The following is a 20800-nucleotide window of genomic DNA, read 5'->3' as shown; positions in this document are numbered from 1 at the left end:
CATCCACGCACACAAAGCACTCCACAAGACCGGCCCAGCCTACCTCAACAGATGGCTCTACTTCTACATCCCCAACCACCAGCTACACTCCACCGACCTCTCACTCGCCACCGTCCCGCGCATCCGAAGAACAACCACCGGCGAGAGATCTTTCTCCCACCTCGCCGCCAAGACATGGAACACCCTCCCACTGAGCCTACGACAGACCCAAGACCTGCTAACCTTCAGGAGGATACTCAAGACCTGGCTGTTCGATCAGTAGCGACCCCCCTCCCCAGCGCCTTGAGTCCCTCGCGGGTATGTAGTGCCCTTTACAAATGATTGATCCATTGATTGATTGAGGAAAGCGGTGAATTCCCATGTAGTGCTGAAAAAGACATAAAAAAGTAGTCCTCTTGCTTCAGCAGTGGACAATAAAAGTCAGTCAATCAAAATAAAAGGTGTAAAGAAGCGATGTTCTAGTGGTAAGGACAAATAAAGGAATAGGGAGGAAAGGTATTGAATAAGGAGCAGGGAACAGAGACAGGCACGAGAGCCATTAGCCATGACTCAAGAGCTGACCTAAAGACCACAGTGTATATTGTATTGTAGCCGATAGGTTTTCATCAATAACAGCTGAGGCTGTCCTTAGACGAGACTTAAAAATGACTGGTGGAAAAAAGGGCAAAGCAAAGGAAGCAAACGCAATATCCTGCCCACAGGTGTGTATAGGATTTGTAGCTTCAGAGGTCTAGAGATCCATAATAAGTAGCATCATCCAGGATTGTAGGGCAACTTCCTATTTCACAGAAGGCCTTTCGATAAGACGTAGAACTTGGTAATTCACTCCATCTGAGCTGGTGTTTACAAGGAGGAATGTGAGCTGCCATCTATGATTAGAGGTGAAGCCACGATCTTAGATTAGGATCAATGACTTGAGTCTGCTGTTTAGCAAGTTCCACACCTAATGAGCACAGATGCTGGACTGGCCTGTTGTTTTCATGTCCAGGCTGCTCCCCCTCCTCAAAGAACCTATGACTGTCAGCCTATAAGCCCCGTATATGTATAAAAAGGGCCATAGATCAACATGTATGTAGGTAAGCTTGCCTGTGTCTGGTGCCTTAGTACTAAAGGCCTGGAATGTGAAACTACTGTGTGTTGTAGTCCCATATTCCTTTCTTAAATGTTTTTTATTTTATTGATTTGTAAAGTGCTGGCTCATAGCATAGAGTCACTTTGTAGTGCTAGGTTCTTCAGAGTTTTCAGATAGGACTTCTCACACTTTGTCAAAGGTTGCAGAGAGTCAATAAGATGCATGAATTAAATCAATACTTGATGCCCAGAAGAAATAATTGAGCTAGTGGAGAAAAATGGAAACAGCGGAAAGCCCACTCCACTAAATAAGGGGTGGTTGAGCCCTGAGGTATCTAGCAAGCCTCCCGTAAAGGACTTGTTTTCAGATTCCTTTTTAAAGATGTGAGGTGTGATTTTCTTTTGTAGGTCTGACCTTAGCACATTTTCTAGATCGGTGCCTAGAATTCGAATTTAAACAGTAGGATATTGGTAGGGCTACAGAATCAAGGATACAGGCCTAGAGGAAATAAAATAAAGTAGAAGTGTAGTTATGTTAAATGTTAAATGTCGTATACTTGTAAAGCGCACAGCTGCCCCAGCTAAAGGTACTAGAGGATAGGCAGAGGTATAGGCAGATGTGCCAGGGTATAGGTAGGAGTAAAGGTGTTAAGGCTGGGATTAAGGTACTAGGTTGGGTCGAGGTGGTAGGATTAGAGGTACAAATATATTGGTGGGATGGAAGAACTAGAGTATAGGCAGCTGTGGAGGTGCAGGGTTATAAGTAGAGGCAGAGGAAATGCAGTATTGTTCTGGAATAAATGTACAATGATGCAAGCAGTGGTTGGAATAGTGAGGACATACAAGGCTGTAAGAGTAGAAGTACTGGGGTATATGCAGTTGTAGAGGTACAAAGGTACACATTGTGGTAGTATGATAAAGGCAGGTGTGCAGAAAAACAAGTGGAGACGTATGGGTAGAGGTACCTGGGTTTTAATATGGCTAGAGGTACAAGGATATAAGCATGGGGCTAGGAGTGGTGTTACAAGGCTACAGGCAGTAGGCAGAGAAACAACAGAATATATAGGGGTGGATATACTAGGGTTTCAGTTCGGATAGAGGTACAATGATATAAGAATGGGGATAGGGATGGAGGTGCAAGGCTACAAGCAGTAGGCAGAGGAACATCGGAATAGGATGGGGTGGATATATAGGGCTGGCTATTGGTAAAGGTACACGAATAAAGCCATGAGTAGATGATAGGGGTAAAGAAAAAATACAGTTGAGGGAGTATTATCAGAGAAACAGAATATGTGCTAGCTTCAGTTTCCCGAATTCCACTCATATTTCCTCCTCATTGAGTAAACGGCACGTCACTCCTTGTCCGCTTTTGCCTACACTTCAAGACCATGACTGTCTCAGATAAGGCATTGCTCAGTGGCATCCCATCATACCTGAAGCAAAGTTTTCATACGCATTACCCACCAAAGCATCTTTGATGCACAGGGAAATACCTCCTAAACACCCAAAAAAAACTGCAAAAAAAGCTCGATGTAGGTTTTTTATGTTATGGTTTCAAAAGCTTGGTAAAATGCCCTACCTGAGGGAAGGTTTTAAAACCCCATCTTTTTGGATAAATCCTTGAAACATCATTTAGCTGTCCCATTTATGAGGTCTGTTTTCGACGTGGTCAAAGTCTAGGCATTAAGATAGACAGTGCCCTCTCAATGGTCAGCCAGATCTCCACTGTGGTTGGAACCTGCACTGGCCTCATAAGGCAGCTGCGCAAATTAGTGCCACTCCTCTCCCAGTCAATGCTTCGCACAGTAGTTTCTGCCACCATACTGTCGAGGCTTGATTACGGAAATGCGCTCTACCTGGGCCTACCAAAAACTTTAATTAACAGACTGCAGGTGGTCTTAAACGACGCGGCTAGACTCATCTTCAAACTCCCAAGAAGAGCACATGCCTCCCCGCTATTACAGAGCCTTCATTGGCTGCCAGTTGGGCAAAGGTCAGTCTTCAAAAGCCTCTGTATAACCCACAAATCCATCTATGGACAAGCCCCGGCGTACATCAAGGAACGGCTGGAGATTTACAGACCTGAAAGAAGTCTCAGGTCCTCCGACGTCCAACTGCTTGTATGTCCCCGGTTCAGACTGGCCACAAAGGGCGGGAGATCTTTCTCCGTCCTACTACCTAAGCTCTGGAACGATTTGCCTGAGGCCCTCCGCAAGGATGGCAATCTACTCCTTTTCAGGAAAGCCCTAAAAACAATTCTATTCAGAGCAACGCTCAGCCCAGCATAGTCTTGCCCAGTTCCTCCACTCCCCTTCGGCTAACTCGGTTGTTGTGTTTTGCGGTCAAGCGCCCTGAGACCTGCAGGTGAATGGCGCTATACAAACTAACAATAACAATAACAATATGCAAGTGAGATGACTAATTCATCGTAGAAGGGGGAGAACCCAAGAGGATATTGGAAGAATGTGATAAGAGGAAGAAGGAAAATAGAGCAGACAGGGAAGATGAACAGGCGGGCGAGGTTAGAGAGGGTGGGAAAAAATTGAATCTATCCAATTAGAAAAATACAGTGCATTGAAGTTTTTTTACATGACGGGTGTACAGCAGGATGAGTTTGTAATGCTGGGAAAAATTGAGGAAACTGATTTGTGCAGAAATTGTTTCCACAATATGTTTCTTCTGTGTGATTTTCTACAGATTTACATACAGCTACTGTACCGCCTAATATATATAATCAATCCCAACTCTGTGCACCTTGAATTGTCACTGCACTTCTGTACCTCATCCAGGCCTCCAGTGCCTACTCCACATACCTCCTGATCTGGACTTGTCACTTCTAAGCGACAGCATAAACGGCTGTCTCAGCTAACTTAAATGTGATTGATCCTGCAAACAAGATATTTGCCACACAATCCCTCATCTGTTCATCCCACATCTTATTTACCCATTTTACCTGCTAGGCTTTTGTGTGCATCCTGCCAACCCCACTTACTAAGAGCCTCATTTAGATGTTGGCGGTCCTGGGGCTGATCACCTTCATACCTGCCAGTCCGACCGACGAATAATGATGCGGGTGGTGAAACCGCCCCCAGACCAACTCCTCCGCCAAGAGCTGAGCTCTCACAGCAGCTTGGACAGCTTGGGTGAATGGCAGCAGTGCCAGCATCGGCACCATCGTGGCCATTACAACCTGCCTTTCTGCCGACATTCTTATGGTGGGCCCCTGCCCTGAAATGGTCAGCAGAAAGGCAGGAAATGGGGCCACAAACATGGCCTCAGGGCATTTTAGCACATGGGGGGGGGGGGGTACATGGGGGCACATGTCGCGGCCCCCTTTCTTTGCACTGTCGTGCGTGCACTGTGGACCATGCCCAACATGGTGCATGGTACACATTGCACTGACACGCAAAAGGACTTGCCATAGTGGCAGCATGTGCGGCAGGCTCTAATAAGCACATTGCACCGACACGCAAAAGGACTTGCCATAGTGGCAGCATGTGCTGCAGGCTCTAATAAGCCAATGCATGCCGCCGCCTTGCACTGTCACCGCAAAACAGCCAGCCTGGAGGTAAAATCATAGTATGGCGGTCGGGATGCCGCCTGCTTGTTGGCATGTTTTCGACAGCCGTGGGCTGGGGGTTGGGGGTATGCCAGTGCCTACTCCTCCTTGTTCGGTAGGAAAACAAAAAATTGCTTCAGAAATTCAGGTGGTGATTTTCTTTATCATGCTTTTATTTTTGAGTACTCATTATTTTTTCTAAATGTTACTGGGTTCCATTTAAGACTTTCAACAGCCGATAAGTGTTTCGCCCTTACATGGTCATCTGGACCAGGGCTTTCTTAAGACTGCAAAAGATTTAATGAGAAGTCTATGATTCAATTTTCAAGAGATCACTTATAGCCACCACCAAGTGCTATTTGACAAAGGTGAAGATAGTTTTTTATGGTTACTGTGCCATGCACTTCACGTCTAAATGGGCACGGGAATGATGTGGTGATATTGTGATTAAAGAGAGAGAAAAGAAAGAAAGAAGAGAGGCAAAGATAAAGATAACAAGAAAGTGGCAGGGGTGCTGGCAAATACTACAGAGGGCCCGAAATGTCTGCTTCAGTGCCCTGCCTCACCATAACTCCCATTCCTATAAACAGCATTCCCAATCTGCCCACTTCCCTGTCTAGTACTGTCACTGCGACACTGAACCACAATGAAGCAAATCTAACTTTGAAAAGGCCTTACTGCCATTGGGATTATGTTATGTTCCAAACTGCTCTCGTATTTTCTTCACCCCAACAGCCGCACAGTCACCAAGTCCAGTATTCACCTTCCTGCTGTAGAAGTTGTGTGGTCATGTGCATAACTTATCACTGTGAGGGGCGGAAATGGGACTGGGTCGGGGCACTTTGGTCACATTGCCAATTACTGTCTCACCTTCTTCCACTCTTATCCTGCTTATCCCTGCACTGCTCTTTCGAAACATAAAATAATTCTCCTTTTGTCCATGTCCTTGGCCATCAAGCTTGTTGAGTCAGTGGTAGGTTCACTTGCATCTCTCACTCTGAACAATACTATAGTTGAGAATATTCGCCACCAGTTTAAGAGTTTTAGCAACTGTCACTCCTCAAATCAACCAATCTCCTCTAAAGACATATGAAAACATTTGAATGTGTTCTGTTGACAAGTGTAAAGAGGCGATATGTTAACACTTACATTGTTCTTAGAATATAATAAAAATAGGTTTTCTCATCTCTTGCTCCTTTCTCCTCAGGTTGCCTCTTTGATCCACATTTTCTTATAAAGAATGCAGTGAGTAATGTAATATGCTCGATCGTCTTTGGGGATCGCTTTGAATATGATGATGAAAAGTTCCAAAGGATGCTGCACATCTTGGATGAGAGTTTTCAGACTGGGCGGGGACTCCTCCCTCAGGTAGTACAGGCAAATCAGCCAGACAGTGCTATCATTTGATTGTCTGGGGTAACAAATTACGGAAATACCTAACAAATGTTATGACTTCAACGTGTTTCTTAGGTACTGATATGCAAGAGGGAACACTCACACCCAGTCAAATGATCTGGGTTTGATCCATCACTGTTCTTTAGCCAACTCTGCCACCCCAGTTCAGACATGGCTATATGCAAATAAGTCTGACCCTGTGCCTCATGGGAACAGTCCAGCCCGAACTGCCAAGCCATGTCTTTCCTGGACCCGAAACAAGCTTCCGAGGACCGGTTCCTGGCATTCCAGCCGTCTTCAGCCCGGCTTGCTTGAATCCAGTGGCAAAGTGAGCAAGGGACTCACGTCTGAGCATACCCTGCCACACTTATGGCGGCCAAAAGCGGTACAAAAGGGGGTGGTGATGGATGGAACATCTGAATCAATCAAACACTCACACCCAGTCAAATGATCTGGGTTTGATCCATCACCGTTCTTTAGCCAACTCTGCCACCCCAGTTCAGACATGGCTATATGCAAATCAGTCTGACTCTGTGCCTCATGGGAACAGTCCAGCCCGAACTGCCAAGCCATGTCTTCCCTGGACCGAAACAAGCTCCCGAGGACCGGTTTCTGGCATTCAAGCCGTCTTCAGCCCGGCTTGCTTGAATCCAGTGGCAAAGTGAGCAAGGGACTCACGTCTGAGCATACCCTGCCACACTTATGGCGGCCAAAAGCAGTACAAAAGGGGGTGGTGATGGACGGAGCATCTGAATCAATCAACCACTCACACCCAGTCAAAAGATCTGGGTTTGATCCACCACCGTTCTTTAGCCCACTCTGCCGCCCCAGTTCAGACATGGCTATATGCAAATCAATCTGACGCTGTGCCTCATGGGAACAGTCCAGCCCGAACTGCCAAGCCATGCCTTCCGTGGACCGGAAACAAGCTTCCGAGGACAGGTTTCTGGCATTTCAGCCGTCTTCAGCCCGGCTTGCTTGAATCCAGTGGCAAAGTGAGCAAGTGACTCACATCTGAGCATACCCTGCCAAACTTACGGCGGCCAGGAGCGGTACAAAAGGGGGTGGTGATGGACGGAGCATCTGAATCAGTCAAACACTCACACCCAGTCAAAAGATCTGGGTTTGATCCATCGCCGTTCTTTAGCCCACTCTGCCACCCCAGTTCAGACATGGCTATATGCAAATCAGTCTGACCCTGTGCCTCATGGGAACAGTCCAGCCCGAACTGCCAAGCCATGTCTTGCCATGACCTAGGTTGGTGTGGAGTGCAAACGAATGATGGATTTAGGCCCAGATCTTTGTACTGGGGTGCATGTAAGACATTGTTCTGCAGTCTGTCCATCAAGTGTTTTTTTTGCAATTTTCACCCGAGTGGGCTGGGTATGCTCAGACGTGAGTCCCAGGCTCTCCACATCACTGGAGTCAAGCTATCCAGGCTGAAGAAGGCTGATAGTCAGAAACCGGTCCTCGGATGCTTGATTCCGGTCTGGGAAAGACATGGCTTGGTAGTTCGGGCTGGACTGTTCCCATGTGGCACAGGGTCAAGGCTGTTTTGCATATAGCCATTGTCTGACCTAGGGTGGTGTGGAGTGCAAAAAAACGATGGATTTAGGCCCAGATCGTTGTACTGGGGTGAATGTAAGACATTGTTATTCATTCTGTCCATCAACTGTGTTTTTTGCAATTTTCACCCCGAGCGGGCTTGGTATGCTCAGACGTGAGTCCCAGCTTCTCCACATCACTCGAGTCAAACTATCCAGGCTGAAGAAGACTGATAGCCAGAAACCGGTCCTTGGATGCTTGATTCCGGTCTGGGAAGGACATGGCTTGGTAGTTCGGGCTGGACTGTTCCCATGAGGCACAGGATCAAGGCTGATTTGCATATAGCCATTGTCTGACCTAGGGTGGTGTGGAGTGCAAAAAAATGACAGATTTAGACCCAGATCTTTGTACTGGGGTGAATGTAAGAGATTGTTCTGCATTCTGTCCATCAACTGTGTTTTTTGCAATTTTCATCCCGAGTGGGCTGGGTATGCTCAGACGTGAGTCCCAGGCTCTCCACATCACTGGAGTCAAGCTATCCAGGCTGAAGAAGGCTGATAGCCAGAAACCGGTCCTTGGATGCTTGATTCCGGTCTGGGAAAGACATGACTTTCCCAGACTTGGGGTGAAAATTGCAAAAAACACAGTTGATGGACAGAATGCAGAACAATGTCTTACATTCACCCCCGTACAAAGATCTGGGCCTAAATCCATCGTTTTTTTGCACTCCACACCACCCATCAGTAGAGAGCTAAAGTTAATAAGAAACAGAGAAAAGTCATCTTGTGTTGCTGAATGGTGCCCAAGTCTTCACAGGTCACAGTACCTCTCCACAGGCACACAGGTACATCACAGGAGAGCTTGTCAGCTTGTTGGCTTAAGGGAGCCTTTTAAACAAAGGGGGGAGGGAGCACACTGACTCTCATCCCAGCACAGTTTACCCCATTGCATCCTGGTAAATGCAGTACGCTCAGTTTGAAAGTTGCTGTAGTCTTTCACCAAAGCTGGTGCAGGTAGTGCTGTTATCTCTAGACATGTGCTTCCTCCCCCCAGTGTTTAAAAGACTCCCTTGATCCAACGAACTGACAAGCTCTCCTGGAATGCACCTGTGTGCCTGTGGAGAGGTACTGTGACCTGTGAAGACTTGGGCACCATTTCAAGAACCCCAGATAACTTTTCTCTGCTTTTTATTAACTTGTGCTCTCTACTGATGACGGGCTAAACCCAGAAACTCGTGTCTAGAGATAACAGCACTACCTGCACCAACTTTGGTGAAAGACTACAGCAACTTTGAAAGTAAGCGTACTGCATTTACTAGGATGCAATGGGGTAAACTGTGCTGGGATGAGAGGCAGTGTGCTCCCACTCCCCTACGATCCACAATACGGTTGCCTTCCCATACACAGACACCTGGTTTTCTTCCTTGCCATGTTGCCAATGTGATGGAGTGTCCACTCAATCATCAAAGTACTTTATTCTTTTTTGCATGTTGTATAGCACTTTAAAATCTCGCTATTTATGCCCCACTTTATGTGCGATTAATTTTAGTAAACGTCATAAAGGGTAGCTTTTTTACAAAGTTTAAATTGACCTGCTTTATGTTTTTTTGGTTTTAAATTAGATTGTATCTGCTTTAAAAGTGAGAATTATGCAAGTGGAGCATAAAATATAAACAACTTGTAGCAGGATATTAGATATATATATATATATATATATATATATATATATATATATATATATATATATATATATATATATATATATATATATATATATATATATATATATATATATGTATATATATATGTATATGTATATATATATGTATATGTATATATATATGTATATGTATATATATATGTATATATATGTATATATATATATATATATATGTATATATATATATATGTATATATATATATATGTATATATATATATATATGTATATATATATATATATGTATATATGTATATATATATATATATATATATATATGTTTTAATTGTATCTTTTGATTATCATTCACTCTGAAAATGTTCTAGATATATATTTGGTTTAAAGCTCCTTTTATGATTGCTATAGGTCACTTTTAATAACTCCATTTGTGTATTATGATCAATATCTGATTTATGTGTTTCTAATTATGTAGTCTTGGGACTATGCTATGAGAATCTAGTGCACTTTTATGGGCATGAACTGATCGAATAAAGAATTTTGACTGACTGACTGACTACTTGCACCAGTGTTCCAAAATTCGAGTTCCACCTTCAGACTAGAGTGTTTCAACTCACAAACACAAGACGCCACAAGTAGTCAGCATTGAGTACATTTGTGCAGCTTTGGAATTCAAGCATCTTCATCATAACGTTCAATTCCTGCTAGTACAGGGTCTTTAATGTATTCTTACAAAGTGTGCACCCATAGCCGAAAGTGCTGGCTCATGTCATTAAAGGAGACATTAGGCAGTGTACTGAACACTTGGAGCTGGCAGAAGTGCTCTATCTGGAAATCCCGGGCAGATTTACGTTTCCTGGCACATCTCTGCAAATCAGCTGGGATGCGCCAGGAAAGATGCGTGACGCAAGTTTACCCTTGCGCCACCACAGATGCGCCGCATTTACAATGTGGCGCATTATGGCGCAAGGATAAACAGATGCGTGTCGCATCTGCCGGCGTAAGGTTGGGGCAGTGCTGGTGTTGTGTTGTGGGCACGGCGCAACTCCAGCACTGTTCCAACCTGGCCTATCCTCAACATGGTGCGTCACGCCTTGCGCCTGCTTCAAGCAGGCGCAAGGTTTTGACGCAGCGGCATCGGAATTTGACTGAGTGAAATCTTGTAGATTTCACTCAGGTACTTTTCCGAGGCGTTCCTGCGACGGAACGCCCCTCCCTGCGCCAGAACGCCCACATGAAACCTGACGCAGGGCTTTACAATGTGACCCATCTCCCTAGATGCGTCACGTTGTAAATATGGTGTAACGTGGCACATGGTTTACGCCGCGGCTGCGTCACAGAAATGATGCAACGGCGGTGCATATGTGGCGCTCGGGACTCGTAAATCTGCTCCCCCCCCCCCAACTTTGAATCCTGGCAAGGCAGACTTTCAGGCTCATTTAAATTCTGATGTGGTTAAGTAGCCTCAAGTTCAGAGGAGGCTATTGCCTCTGCTCCACAGATGAGGAACCACATGGCATATTTAGAGATCCACTCTGGCATAGTGGGAATTGGGAATTTTTGTGCCATCACTGGAGCTACCTTTAAAGTGTCTTCATGGAAGGCAATCAATCTGTGATGAGAGGGTGGCATGGTTGAGGCACCCACTCTGAAAGAACAAACTCTGGAACCCAGTGTTTGTTAATGCAGAAAAAAATTAGGATGGCACAATACACGCATGGTAGTCCCATGAAGGAAAACGGGTGATGGTTTCACCACTCCAAGTAATCCAGGATGACTGCCTCTACGACCAGGTGTTCCTTTGGTGGTCTCTGCCATTTCCTGCATCGCAGTGGGATGGGAAACCGCAAGTTTGCCAGGACAGTGCATTCAAGCTTTAGGGAGCATGCACCATTTCACAAAACCATAAATGACCCCCCTCAGTGTTCAATACTGTTGAGTTCCGTGCATTAGGTACCAAGATTTAGCTGAAAATGTATCTTTTTACATGCATGTATACAGATGCACACTTTCTTGTTCATATTGCCTTTATTCATTTTCATATATACCAAACAAATCAACAAACACAAGCTGCCAAAATATTCACATCTTCAAAGCATGTCTGAAATATAAAATGACAGAGTGCTAAAGCAGCATCATAATGAACTAATATCGGGAAACATGTGGGTGTATATACAGTGTATGAGGGTATAAAACATCGGATGCAGAAAGGGAATAATGAGCAGTCCGTTATTTAAGGGGAGTGGCAGGTTCAATCTGTAGAGTCATGGTTAAGGGTGCGGAGATAATCACACAGGACTTGCCAAAAATCCCTAGGGCGGGACATTGGAGGTTGGAGATTGGTGTAATCTTCGCTAAAGCTATCACAATAGGTCATGCTTTTAAGCCAGACGACAGAGGTGGGCAATCTGGCTGAACCCCAGTGAAGCGCTATTTCACGTTTGGCCAACAAGAATGCCATGGAGGCAAGTCTGTGCAAGGATTAAGGTATGTCTTTAGTGTACACTAGGAGAGCCAACTTATGGGATTGAGTGTAATATGCCATGCTTTGAGAGTTTTACTGTAGCAAATAGTCGTAAAAGTGTTCCTCTATTCAATATGTGATGAGAGCCTTTGCTATGGTAGTGATGCAAAAATACAACAGAGCAGGCCTTCGGTTGCTCACACTGGTCTGTGCTTACTGGTTCCTCACAGGACTTTTACTTTAGTGGCTTTGCATTTGCAGTCAGGTGGTTGCTCCTTGGTTCTGTACTGGCCAGACAACAAACTACGTTCCCAATGTCTTGGAGACCACTCATTTTTGTATCAAGCACCCAATCCTTTACATTGGAGCTTCCAATAGGCTGATGATTAATTTGCTTGGTGTTGGCATTGGTTGCTCGGGATCAGTGCGTATGTGTGCCAGGCTGCTAGGAGTTAAGTCCTGAATAATAATGTCACTGTCTCCCTTCTGTCTCCCTTCTATTGTTTGCCCGACAACTAATGCTGGCTCGCCTCACCCGCTTGTCCGAAATCACATTGTGTTTCCACACTTGATCTCAGAGTTGGCTGTGTATTGATTGAAATGCATTCCAGTGCTTGTAGTCCTTACGCATTCTTATCGCCATTCTTATATTTTTCAATTGCTCTTTAGGGACTCTTATTAACCATCTTAGGTTCTTTCACCATCATCAATCTTAGTTCGCTTTGACCAGCCTTGCTTTGTCCACTCCACCTAGTTTGTATAGAGTTAAGAGTATTCATTGGGCAATTTGCCATTCTGACATTGTTTTGCAGGATTGGTGTGAACTAACTCGTTCTGATATTTCAGAGTTCTTCCCGGTGTCTGGATCATGGCATTGGTCCAGCTGTGATTTATTAGGGTAGAAATATGAAAGATTGACACTATTTGTGCTCTTATCCTTTTTGAAAAGTTTTTATTGCCCTTTTTTGTTTTTCCTTGAAAGCTTTCCTTTGCTTCTGTTGCTGTTAGCTCCCACATTCTCATCTATATTATTGTCTAAAATGACCCTCCTCAGAGACTGATTGATCTGGAGATTGGTTTTTTGCTTTGTTGCTGTTTAATTTATCCCTTAATTCATCGTTTGTTGGTCGATGTGGGAGAGATTTGTAGATCTTGCCTCTTTCATGTTGGGTTTAGGGCTTGTTGCCTCTCTTGGCTATTTATGGTTGAGCAATGTATTGCTTTGATCCCCACTGCACTGGCAATGTTTTGAATATTTACATTTTCTGTTGAACATGCCAGATCTGATGAAGGCTCATCTCTTGCCGTAGCCTTAAATCCACCTTGATATGCATCCTTCCCATTATCATGGAATGTAAAATACTTGGTTGCGCCCACGGTTTTTCAATAATAATGCCACAAAAGCAGTGAATTCCAATTGCGCACCCTCCTTTTTTTGTTACCATTTTACTCTCCAGTTCTTGCAGTTGTGTTACTATTTTGAAGAGAATTTCCAATTGGACATCCATTTTGAATGACTGCATATTCATGGTATCAACTACAGAGGTCAAAAGCAATGTCATTGAGTTTACAGTGGCTGCTGCCGGATCTAATGATGCTTTGTGCTGCAGGGGTTTCGCCTTACAACTCTATTGAAGTCTGGGGCTGTGAGGCTCCATTTTTCATGTTGGAGAATTGAGATGCTAAGTTTTTTCTTTATGTTGGATTCCTTCATCCATATAGGCTGTGGTAGGATGTTCCATTCCCGCTTTGCCAGCCTCTTTCTCAGTTGGACAGCAAATGGCAATCTCTTCCACCTTCTTCTTTCTCCTTTGAGTATTTCTTATAGATGTCTCTCTTTCTACTGTGTTGTTAAATCTCTCCATAATCTCACTTAACTATGAGCTAGAGGAGCCAGAACACACTGGGGTCTCCACCTTTTTGAAATCTGAGGTAGTCATTAGCCAGTGGATGAGATTTATGTTTTCGCAGTGTACTTCCTCTTGCATTGAACATGTTTAAGTGATCTATTCCTGTTAACACATGTCATTGTGCTGTCCTGAACCTAATAATAGACTCCTGCTTCTGCCATACTTGCCTCCTAACCCACCTGGCTGTCAAATCAGGCCTGTAATTTGACCTTGTGCTTTCCTTCTGGTTGCCCTGGGTTGTTTTACTGACTTAACCGTGCCATTCCATACATGCTCCTCAGCATCTGTTCCGCATTTTGTTTATTGGAATTCAGAAGAATGGGGGATTCAATGGTAGGACAGACCTGGTCTCTGATTGTGTTTGGGATGTGTCTTCCACCGTAAAAATGGCTCTGGTGACTTAAGTATTTTCAGTATTTGTTGGGAGCAATTCATCTATAACGTCTAGGTCTCCTTCACTGGGATGCAGTTTCTCATTTGCAAGTAGGCTCTTGCTCCTCTACTCGCACTGGTTGATAGAGTAGATGTGCTTTTCCAATATGTTTTAGAGAGCCATTGCCATTGTGAACCCAGTATGGGAACTCCCAGTCTTTTGATGCTAAGTCCTAGATCTGGTTTGCCGCATCTTGCGTCGCCAAGGTAGATGGCCTGATCCCTTTCCCCCACCTGCAAACTCTGGTTGTATTGACCTGAATCCCCCTTTCCTTTCTTTTCACTGATAAACAAGTCCTGCTTTGGTTGGACCCCAAGTAACTCAGAAGTTGATACTGTATAAATCTTGTAGTATAATAGTAATATTCTCCTCCTTGGTGCACATACCGCTGTGGGGTGGGGCTGCAAAATTACAAAGGAACAGGTGGTTGGGCAGTGGAAAAGATAGTGAAAGAGGGGGAGCTCTGGAGTGCACAAGCCACACTGGCTCGTGACTAGCCACCTCCGCTCACCACCATGCTCAACCCTGTGCCACTGCTCTTACCGTGCATGGCTCACCTTCTGCTCTTTTCTGGCTCCTGATTTGAGTACTCTGCTCCATGCTCAGTAACTCGTCTGGCCACTCCTTGGTTTTGTTCTGTGATTCTCTGTGGTTCTCCTCCTCCCCCTGCTTAGCTTATCCACCTGCTCTGGTGACCGCTCTCCGAGTGTTTCCAGGTGCTGTTGCAGTTCGTTTAGCTGTCTTCTATTGCACAATAGAGGGCCTAGGGAGTATCCTTCACGAGACTTCCACCTCTGCTCCATTCCCCTCCAAATAGGTCCTCAGTGTATGGTGTATGGAATGGACCAAGCGGCCGGGTGGCACTGGCTGCACAGCCATGTAACAGCCGGGCCAGACCGCAGGATGAGAGCAGCTCTCTTGAGTGCCTGTAAGTCTGTGCAACACAGAAGGGCCCTCCTTCATCCGCCCTTTCCTCCAGCCAGGCTGCAGCGGGGCTCCTGAATGAGGGCAACGTCCGTGAGCAGCCTCTCCGGCCTGGCTGCAGTGCAAAAGTAATTCTTCTGAGTGGCTTTTGGCACGGGGAGGACATCCTCCTCTCCACATCACTGCGTTTCTCCTCACAAATCTGTTCCCAATTTGCACAGGGGTCTCCTATCTCTCAAAGATGGCTCTTGATGTCTCAACGAGGTATAGATTAATTTAATTGAAGATATCTGTTAAACTTATCGTGAAAAAAACATATTACTGACATTAGTATATTAGTGCAGCCATGTGTAAACTTCAGATCTAAATCAATTAAGGGTGATCTAGATAACTAAAACAACACCATGCCAACCAAACTCTTAGTAGGGATGCCACTTTTGGGGATGCAATGAAAACACATAAGGTGTTCTGGACTACTAAGAAATTTAGGAGAAGAAATACATTTGGCCTTCATTGAATGTATGATGAGTACTATGTGCTTGGTATGAAGTTATATGGGGTTTGGCAGAGTTAAAAATTTGGGAAAGATGCTGTGATCAAGCTGTTTTTTAAATGCTGCCTTCTATAGGCCTTTCTCTCTAATCCATATTAGATGAATACTTTTTGCATACATTCTAGCTTTGTCTTTAGAAGGATTTTTGCCCAAGGTGATCAACAGTGATCCAACTTGCTTGCTTTTGTAAAGGTATTTGGGTACCCTTGAACTTTAGATTGACTTAACAATGTTCTGGAATTGTTTTGAGAGGTTGAGAGCGAAGTATTATAGCTGTGCTGGAATCCTAATGGTCAGTTGATCTGCTAGAATGCAGCATTTGAGCTGATGACCTTAGAATGGTAAGGAGCTAGTTGGACATTCAGTGATCTAGTGAAAGTTTTATATTCTTGTTTCAAAGCTTCTGTTTATATCACTTGATTGTCATCATCTGATTCCAAACTGGGCAGGTGGAGGGCCAACAGCAGCACTCTTTGTCTGTAATTTTAGTTGTATTTGCTGTTGCATAATAAACTGATGATTTATGTCAACTATGTTGTAAGAAATTGGGGGGCATATTAGCAACAACCTCGTTAAAATTATCGCCGTTTTAGCGGCAGGAACCTGCCCTCTAAGTGTTTTCTATCTGTAACACATCTCTGTCTCTTTACTGTATTGGTTAATGAAGTCATCAAGGGTCAGACTGTTGGCAACACCATACATTGCACATACTTTCAAAATTAGATGGCGTAAGACAGATCCATCCATTGTAGTTCATTCTTGAATTTTTAGTATTAGCCAGACAAATATAAATAATATTTTGGCAAACTGTGTAGTTTGTAAAATATAACATTTATATTCTATAAATTTACACAGACAGAAGGTTCATACAACTGAAATTGAGGTGCAAAAAGTACAAACCTGACAATATTTTGGGTGAAAAGTAGATATGTACTGACACTGACTGATATGGTTTATAAAGTGTTTCAAAAGTTACAATACAGAAAAAAGATTTAACAAAATATGTTACATTTTTAAATTGAAAGATAAATAATATAACATAAATACATATACAACATACCAAGAAAAAACTCAATGAATAAAGCAGTTCACATTTAATGTACAAAAGAAAAACAAAGTATAAAATGCACACTTTAATTTGGTATCAACAAATTAAAAAACGCACTCAGTAGATAGCATGGTAAGAACATATTGTTAAATAAACACAAATATGTTAAAGTGACAAAGCCTGGCAGAGATTCTGACTTGAGAAGGGCTGGGCTATGCTGCACAGCAAAGACACGCCAGAACTTCAGCCAAGGATGCATTGTAGAAACAAAAGTCCATGCATTTAATTTACAATGTAAATGAAATCATGAAATGTGCGGCCTTTTGTTTTTAATGTACGCCCATAGACAACATACACACACGTGTAAGAAAGGCCGCACAGTTCAAGATGTAATTTACACTGTAAATGAAATCATGAAATGCGTGGCCTTTAGTTTCTACCATGCGTCCATATACAACATACACACACGTGTCAACAGAAACAGTGTCAACACTAATGAGAGCCTAGGGCAACCAGCCCACAGTAAGCCACTTCCATAGGTCAATGAGATTGTCAAACACTCCAAAAGCAACAACTAACAATAGAAAATTAATTCCCAATCCTGACTTTTTTTTTTACTTATGAGGACAGAACATATAAGACTACGTACCCACAGATAAATCTAAACTTCCGATACATTAACAGGACAATCTAGTAAAAGAAAGTTTCTGTCAGTTCCTATGTGTCACATCTCTGTGAAGTAATACAGGCATAGATGCATCAAGGTAAAATCCGCTCGCAAAGGGGCAGATTCTCAGAATCTGCCCCTTTGCGCCCGCTATTTTTGCATTTGGGATGCATCATCCCAAATGCAAAAATCGCAAATTAAGAAATCGCAAAATTGCGATTACTTGCATTTAAGGAATCTCAAATTGAGATTCCTTAAATGCAATGCATTAAAGTTTAAAAAATAGCGATTTCGCTAATAGGGCTCGCAAATTACCATGAAGTTGAACTTCATGGTAATTTGCAAAAACTTTTCATGTTGCACACACACGTGCCCTAAGGGCATGTGTGTGCGCAACATATGTGCACAGATCAATTTCAGGGGTGCAACAGAGTGTCCTTTGGACACCCCTGCACCCTTGAAATCGCATTCTCAATTTGAGATTCGCTAATTGCGATTCGCAAATTGATAATGTCTTCCCATTCATTCCTACGGGCCTCTAGGCCCATAGGAATGAATGGGGAGGTATTCCTTCATTGCGACTCGCAATATGCGAGTCGCAATTATAGAATTTTAAGAAATCGCAATTTTTTTTGTGATTTCTTCATGCATTGCACTTTGCTATTTCTTAATAGCGAATCGTTATTTTTCGCTATTAAGGAATGGCAAAATGGGTTCTTGATGCATCTGGGGGATAGTTATTAAAATTGAGTTTTTAAAGATGAACTGAGAAACATTCCTGCTCCTGACCTGATGGCAATGCTTTAAGTGAACTAAGAGGCATGTCAGGGAGCATGTGTACCCTGTATGTGGGCTAGATTGTCATTATGCATGGAACAAACGTTTAGTCTATTAAATCAAACCAAATAGTTTTTTTTTTTACAGAAGGAATGCTGAACTCACATATTGGAAAGTGCTCTCATATGTAATAATGAAGAAAAAGGTGGTGCTGCAAAATAAAATATTTGTCTAGGATGACATAATGAGACGAGCCTATGCCTTTAAGGGTCAAGTACACTACAGTTAGACCTAGTAGATAATTCAAACTGCTAGACCTATAGGTTATAATTTTTGTAGGCCTGAGAGACTACAACAGCACCTTGAATGTAAAGGATCAGTTGAGCAACTTAATTGCTGACTAGGCACTATAAAATATACAACCATCCACCATATTATGACACAGCCTGCTTGCATGTGGAATGGGTAGTCAATAGTAGAGGCAGCGAGTTTGCTTGCAAAAGCCAATGAGAACCAAGGTGAAAAGATCCCCTACATACATGTTGAAGAAAAGGATCAGTATGCGGTTTCTGTTTGGAAAATATCTAACTCCTCTTAAGAAATGTATTTTATCTATACAAAAAACGTAGGCCAAGTCATGACATGGGACAGCTTCAGAGATTTCAACTTGTCCAGTGGTCTCATATCATTGTGGCACATACTGTTGTGATATTCATGCGGTAAACACAAAACTAAAAGTCCCTGAACGGAAATATAAAATAGAACTGACGATTTGATCGCCGCACTACTTCTCTACTTGCATTAAAGGATCACTTAAGCATACCACACCACACGTCATGCAAACATCACGCTAAGGCCAATGTAAGAAATGCAATGCAAACATTTTTTAAATGGATCCTAGCACAAGACAGTACACTCCCGATGTTTCACACTACTTTCTAAAGTGGTCTTGGAACACCATCCTTCTTTTCCCACATACCTACATTTATTGAAGCAGAGTTTCCCTCCTCTATAACCTGCCCTCCACAAGGGTAAGAAATGCTTTGTGCTGTTACACCACTTCGAACGCATCAGTGGTCTCCCTCAGCATGCAACTGGCACTTCTAGGCCTTGGCATAACACTTGGAAGCGCTGAGCGCAGATCCTATAAACAAGCATTAAAAATGCAACCGGTCTCGTCTTTGTAAAAGTTAAAGCATTTTTGTTAGTAAATGGTGTTTCTTTTTAGAAGTGTTTTCATAATTGTGTTATGCCGACGTATTTATATCTTTATATATATTGATCTGGTGAGCAAGGCGACAGGATCGCCGAAACGCGTCAGATCGTGGCACCCCTGATTCACTGAAAACTTAAAAATAAAAAAACTCTGCTGCATTCATTACCGCCGGATTCTGGTGTCCGTTCTTCTCCTGGAGAGTGCTGGTATATGAGATTTCACTGCGTCACTTTTTGGATGCTGTTGCGTCAAAATGTTGCGCCTGCCTCACAGCAGGTGTAAGACTGACGCAAGACCTTTCACATGGTGCTTTCCCCATGTGAAAGGACGCATTACTGGAGTTGCGTCACTTTTGTGACGCACTCCAGCAATGCATCACTTTTATGTTTACAGATATGTCAGAAATACTGACGTATCTGTAACTCCTTGCGACATGATTCGTCATACATTAAATATGACACATCTGGAATGTCGTAAGGAGTGCGCACAGAAAAGTGACGCATCGCACCAGCGGTGTAAACAAATGCGCCTCGTTGCGCTATATTTAAAAAGTGACGCATCTAGGTAGATGCGTCACTTTTTAAATATAGCGTAACAAGGCGCATTTTTTTACACCGCTGGTGCGTCACAAAAAGTGACGCACAGGCGGCGCAAAACTGGCAGCGCAAGGCCTTCATAAATATGGTCCTGGATTTTCCCCGTGCTTCGCTCCCAGGTGCCCTTCCCGGTGCGCGTACCGGGCGCTCCCCCTGTGCAAAATGATTTTTTTTTTTTTTTTTAAATGCCCCGCAGGACCCTATTTTAGCCCCCACATTAAACCTAGGGGGTCAGGCGGGGGTCTACCCTGCCCCCTTATGGTCAATTCTCCCCTTTGTTTTTGCCACCTCTTGTGTCTCGATTTTACTGAGACACAAGATGGCGGCCGCTCCAGACTGTTTAGAATGTTTACAGACACCCAAGAGCCAATCAGCTTTCTGCGCGCAAGTCGCGTGGCGCGCCCGGTGCGCTTTCCGGAGTGCGTACCGGGGCGCGCCTATAGATATATATATATTTTTTTACCTAAATTACTCAAAATCCACTGGAGCACATATCTTGAGACATAGCAAAGGCACATCGGGCTACTAGTCCCTACAATTTTGCCAAGTTTGGTGTAAATCCATTCAGCCGTTCGAGCTAAAAGTGAAATCGACCGCCCTATGGAAATTAACGTGGGGAAAATGCGTTTTGGGACCCCCCTTTTATCTCGGCCCCTGCTTGACAAATCCCCCCCAAACTTTCAGGGAAAGACCGGAACTCGACGAGGCCATTTTGAGGAAATTTTCAGGCAGATTCGTCAACTGGTGCCAAAGTTATTCCAAATAGAATTTTGAGATTTAACATTGAAAAAAATCCTAACTATAACTACCTACTGGCGACCGCCAGTAGGTAATATATATATCGTAACTACCTCCTTCGCAAGAAAAGAGTAGAGGCCATAACTGGGGACAGCAGGGAAGCATTTATTCTCACAGATTTCGGCGAATGCATTTCAGCATTCATTTGCCTTCCTCAGCGCCACAAGTG

At 43.6% G+C, this 20800-nt stretch overlaps 1 protein-coding gene across 2 annotated transcripts in view; it reads left to right on the top strand.

Annotated features, from left to right (window-relative positions):
• LOC147747983 (cytochrome P450 2D15-like) overlaps positions 1-20800 on the top strand; it is a 464117-nt gene that overhangs the window by 162707 nt on the left and 280610 nt on the right. For both annotated transcript variants that reach the window (XM_086957535.1, XM_086957525.1), the window contains exon 4: positions 5838-5998. In XM_086957535.1, the coding sequence (XP_086813661.1) occupies positions 5838-5998 (161 nt within the window). The remainder of the gene's footprint in view (positions 1-5837; positions 5999-20800) is intronic.

This window comes from Lissotriton vulgaris, chromosome 1_1, assembly GCF_964263255.1.
Source record: "Lissotriton vulgaris chromosome 1_1, aLisVul1.2, whole genome shotgun sequence".
NCBI lineage: Eukaryota > Metazoa > Chordata > Amphibia > Caudata > Salamandridae > Lissotriton > Lissotriton vulgaris.
This window is presented reverse-complemented; position numbering and strand designations above follow the sequence as displayed.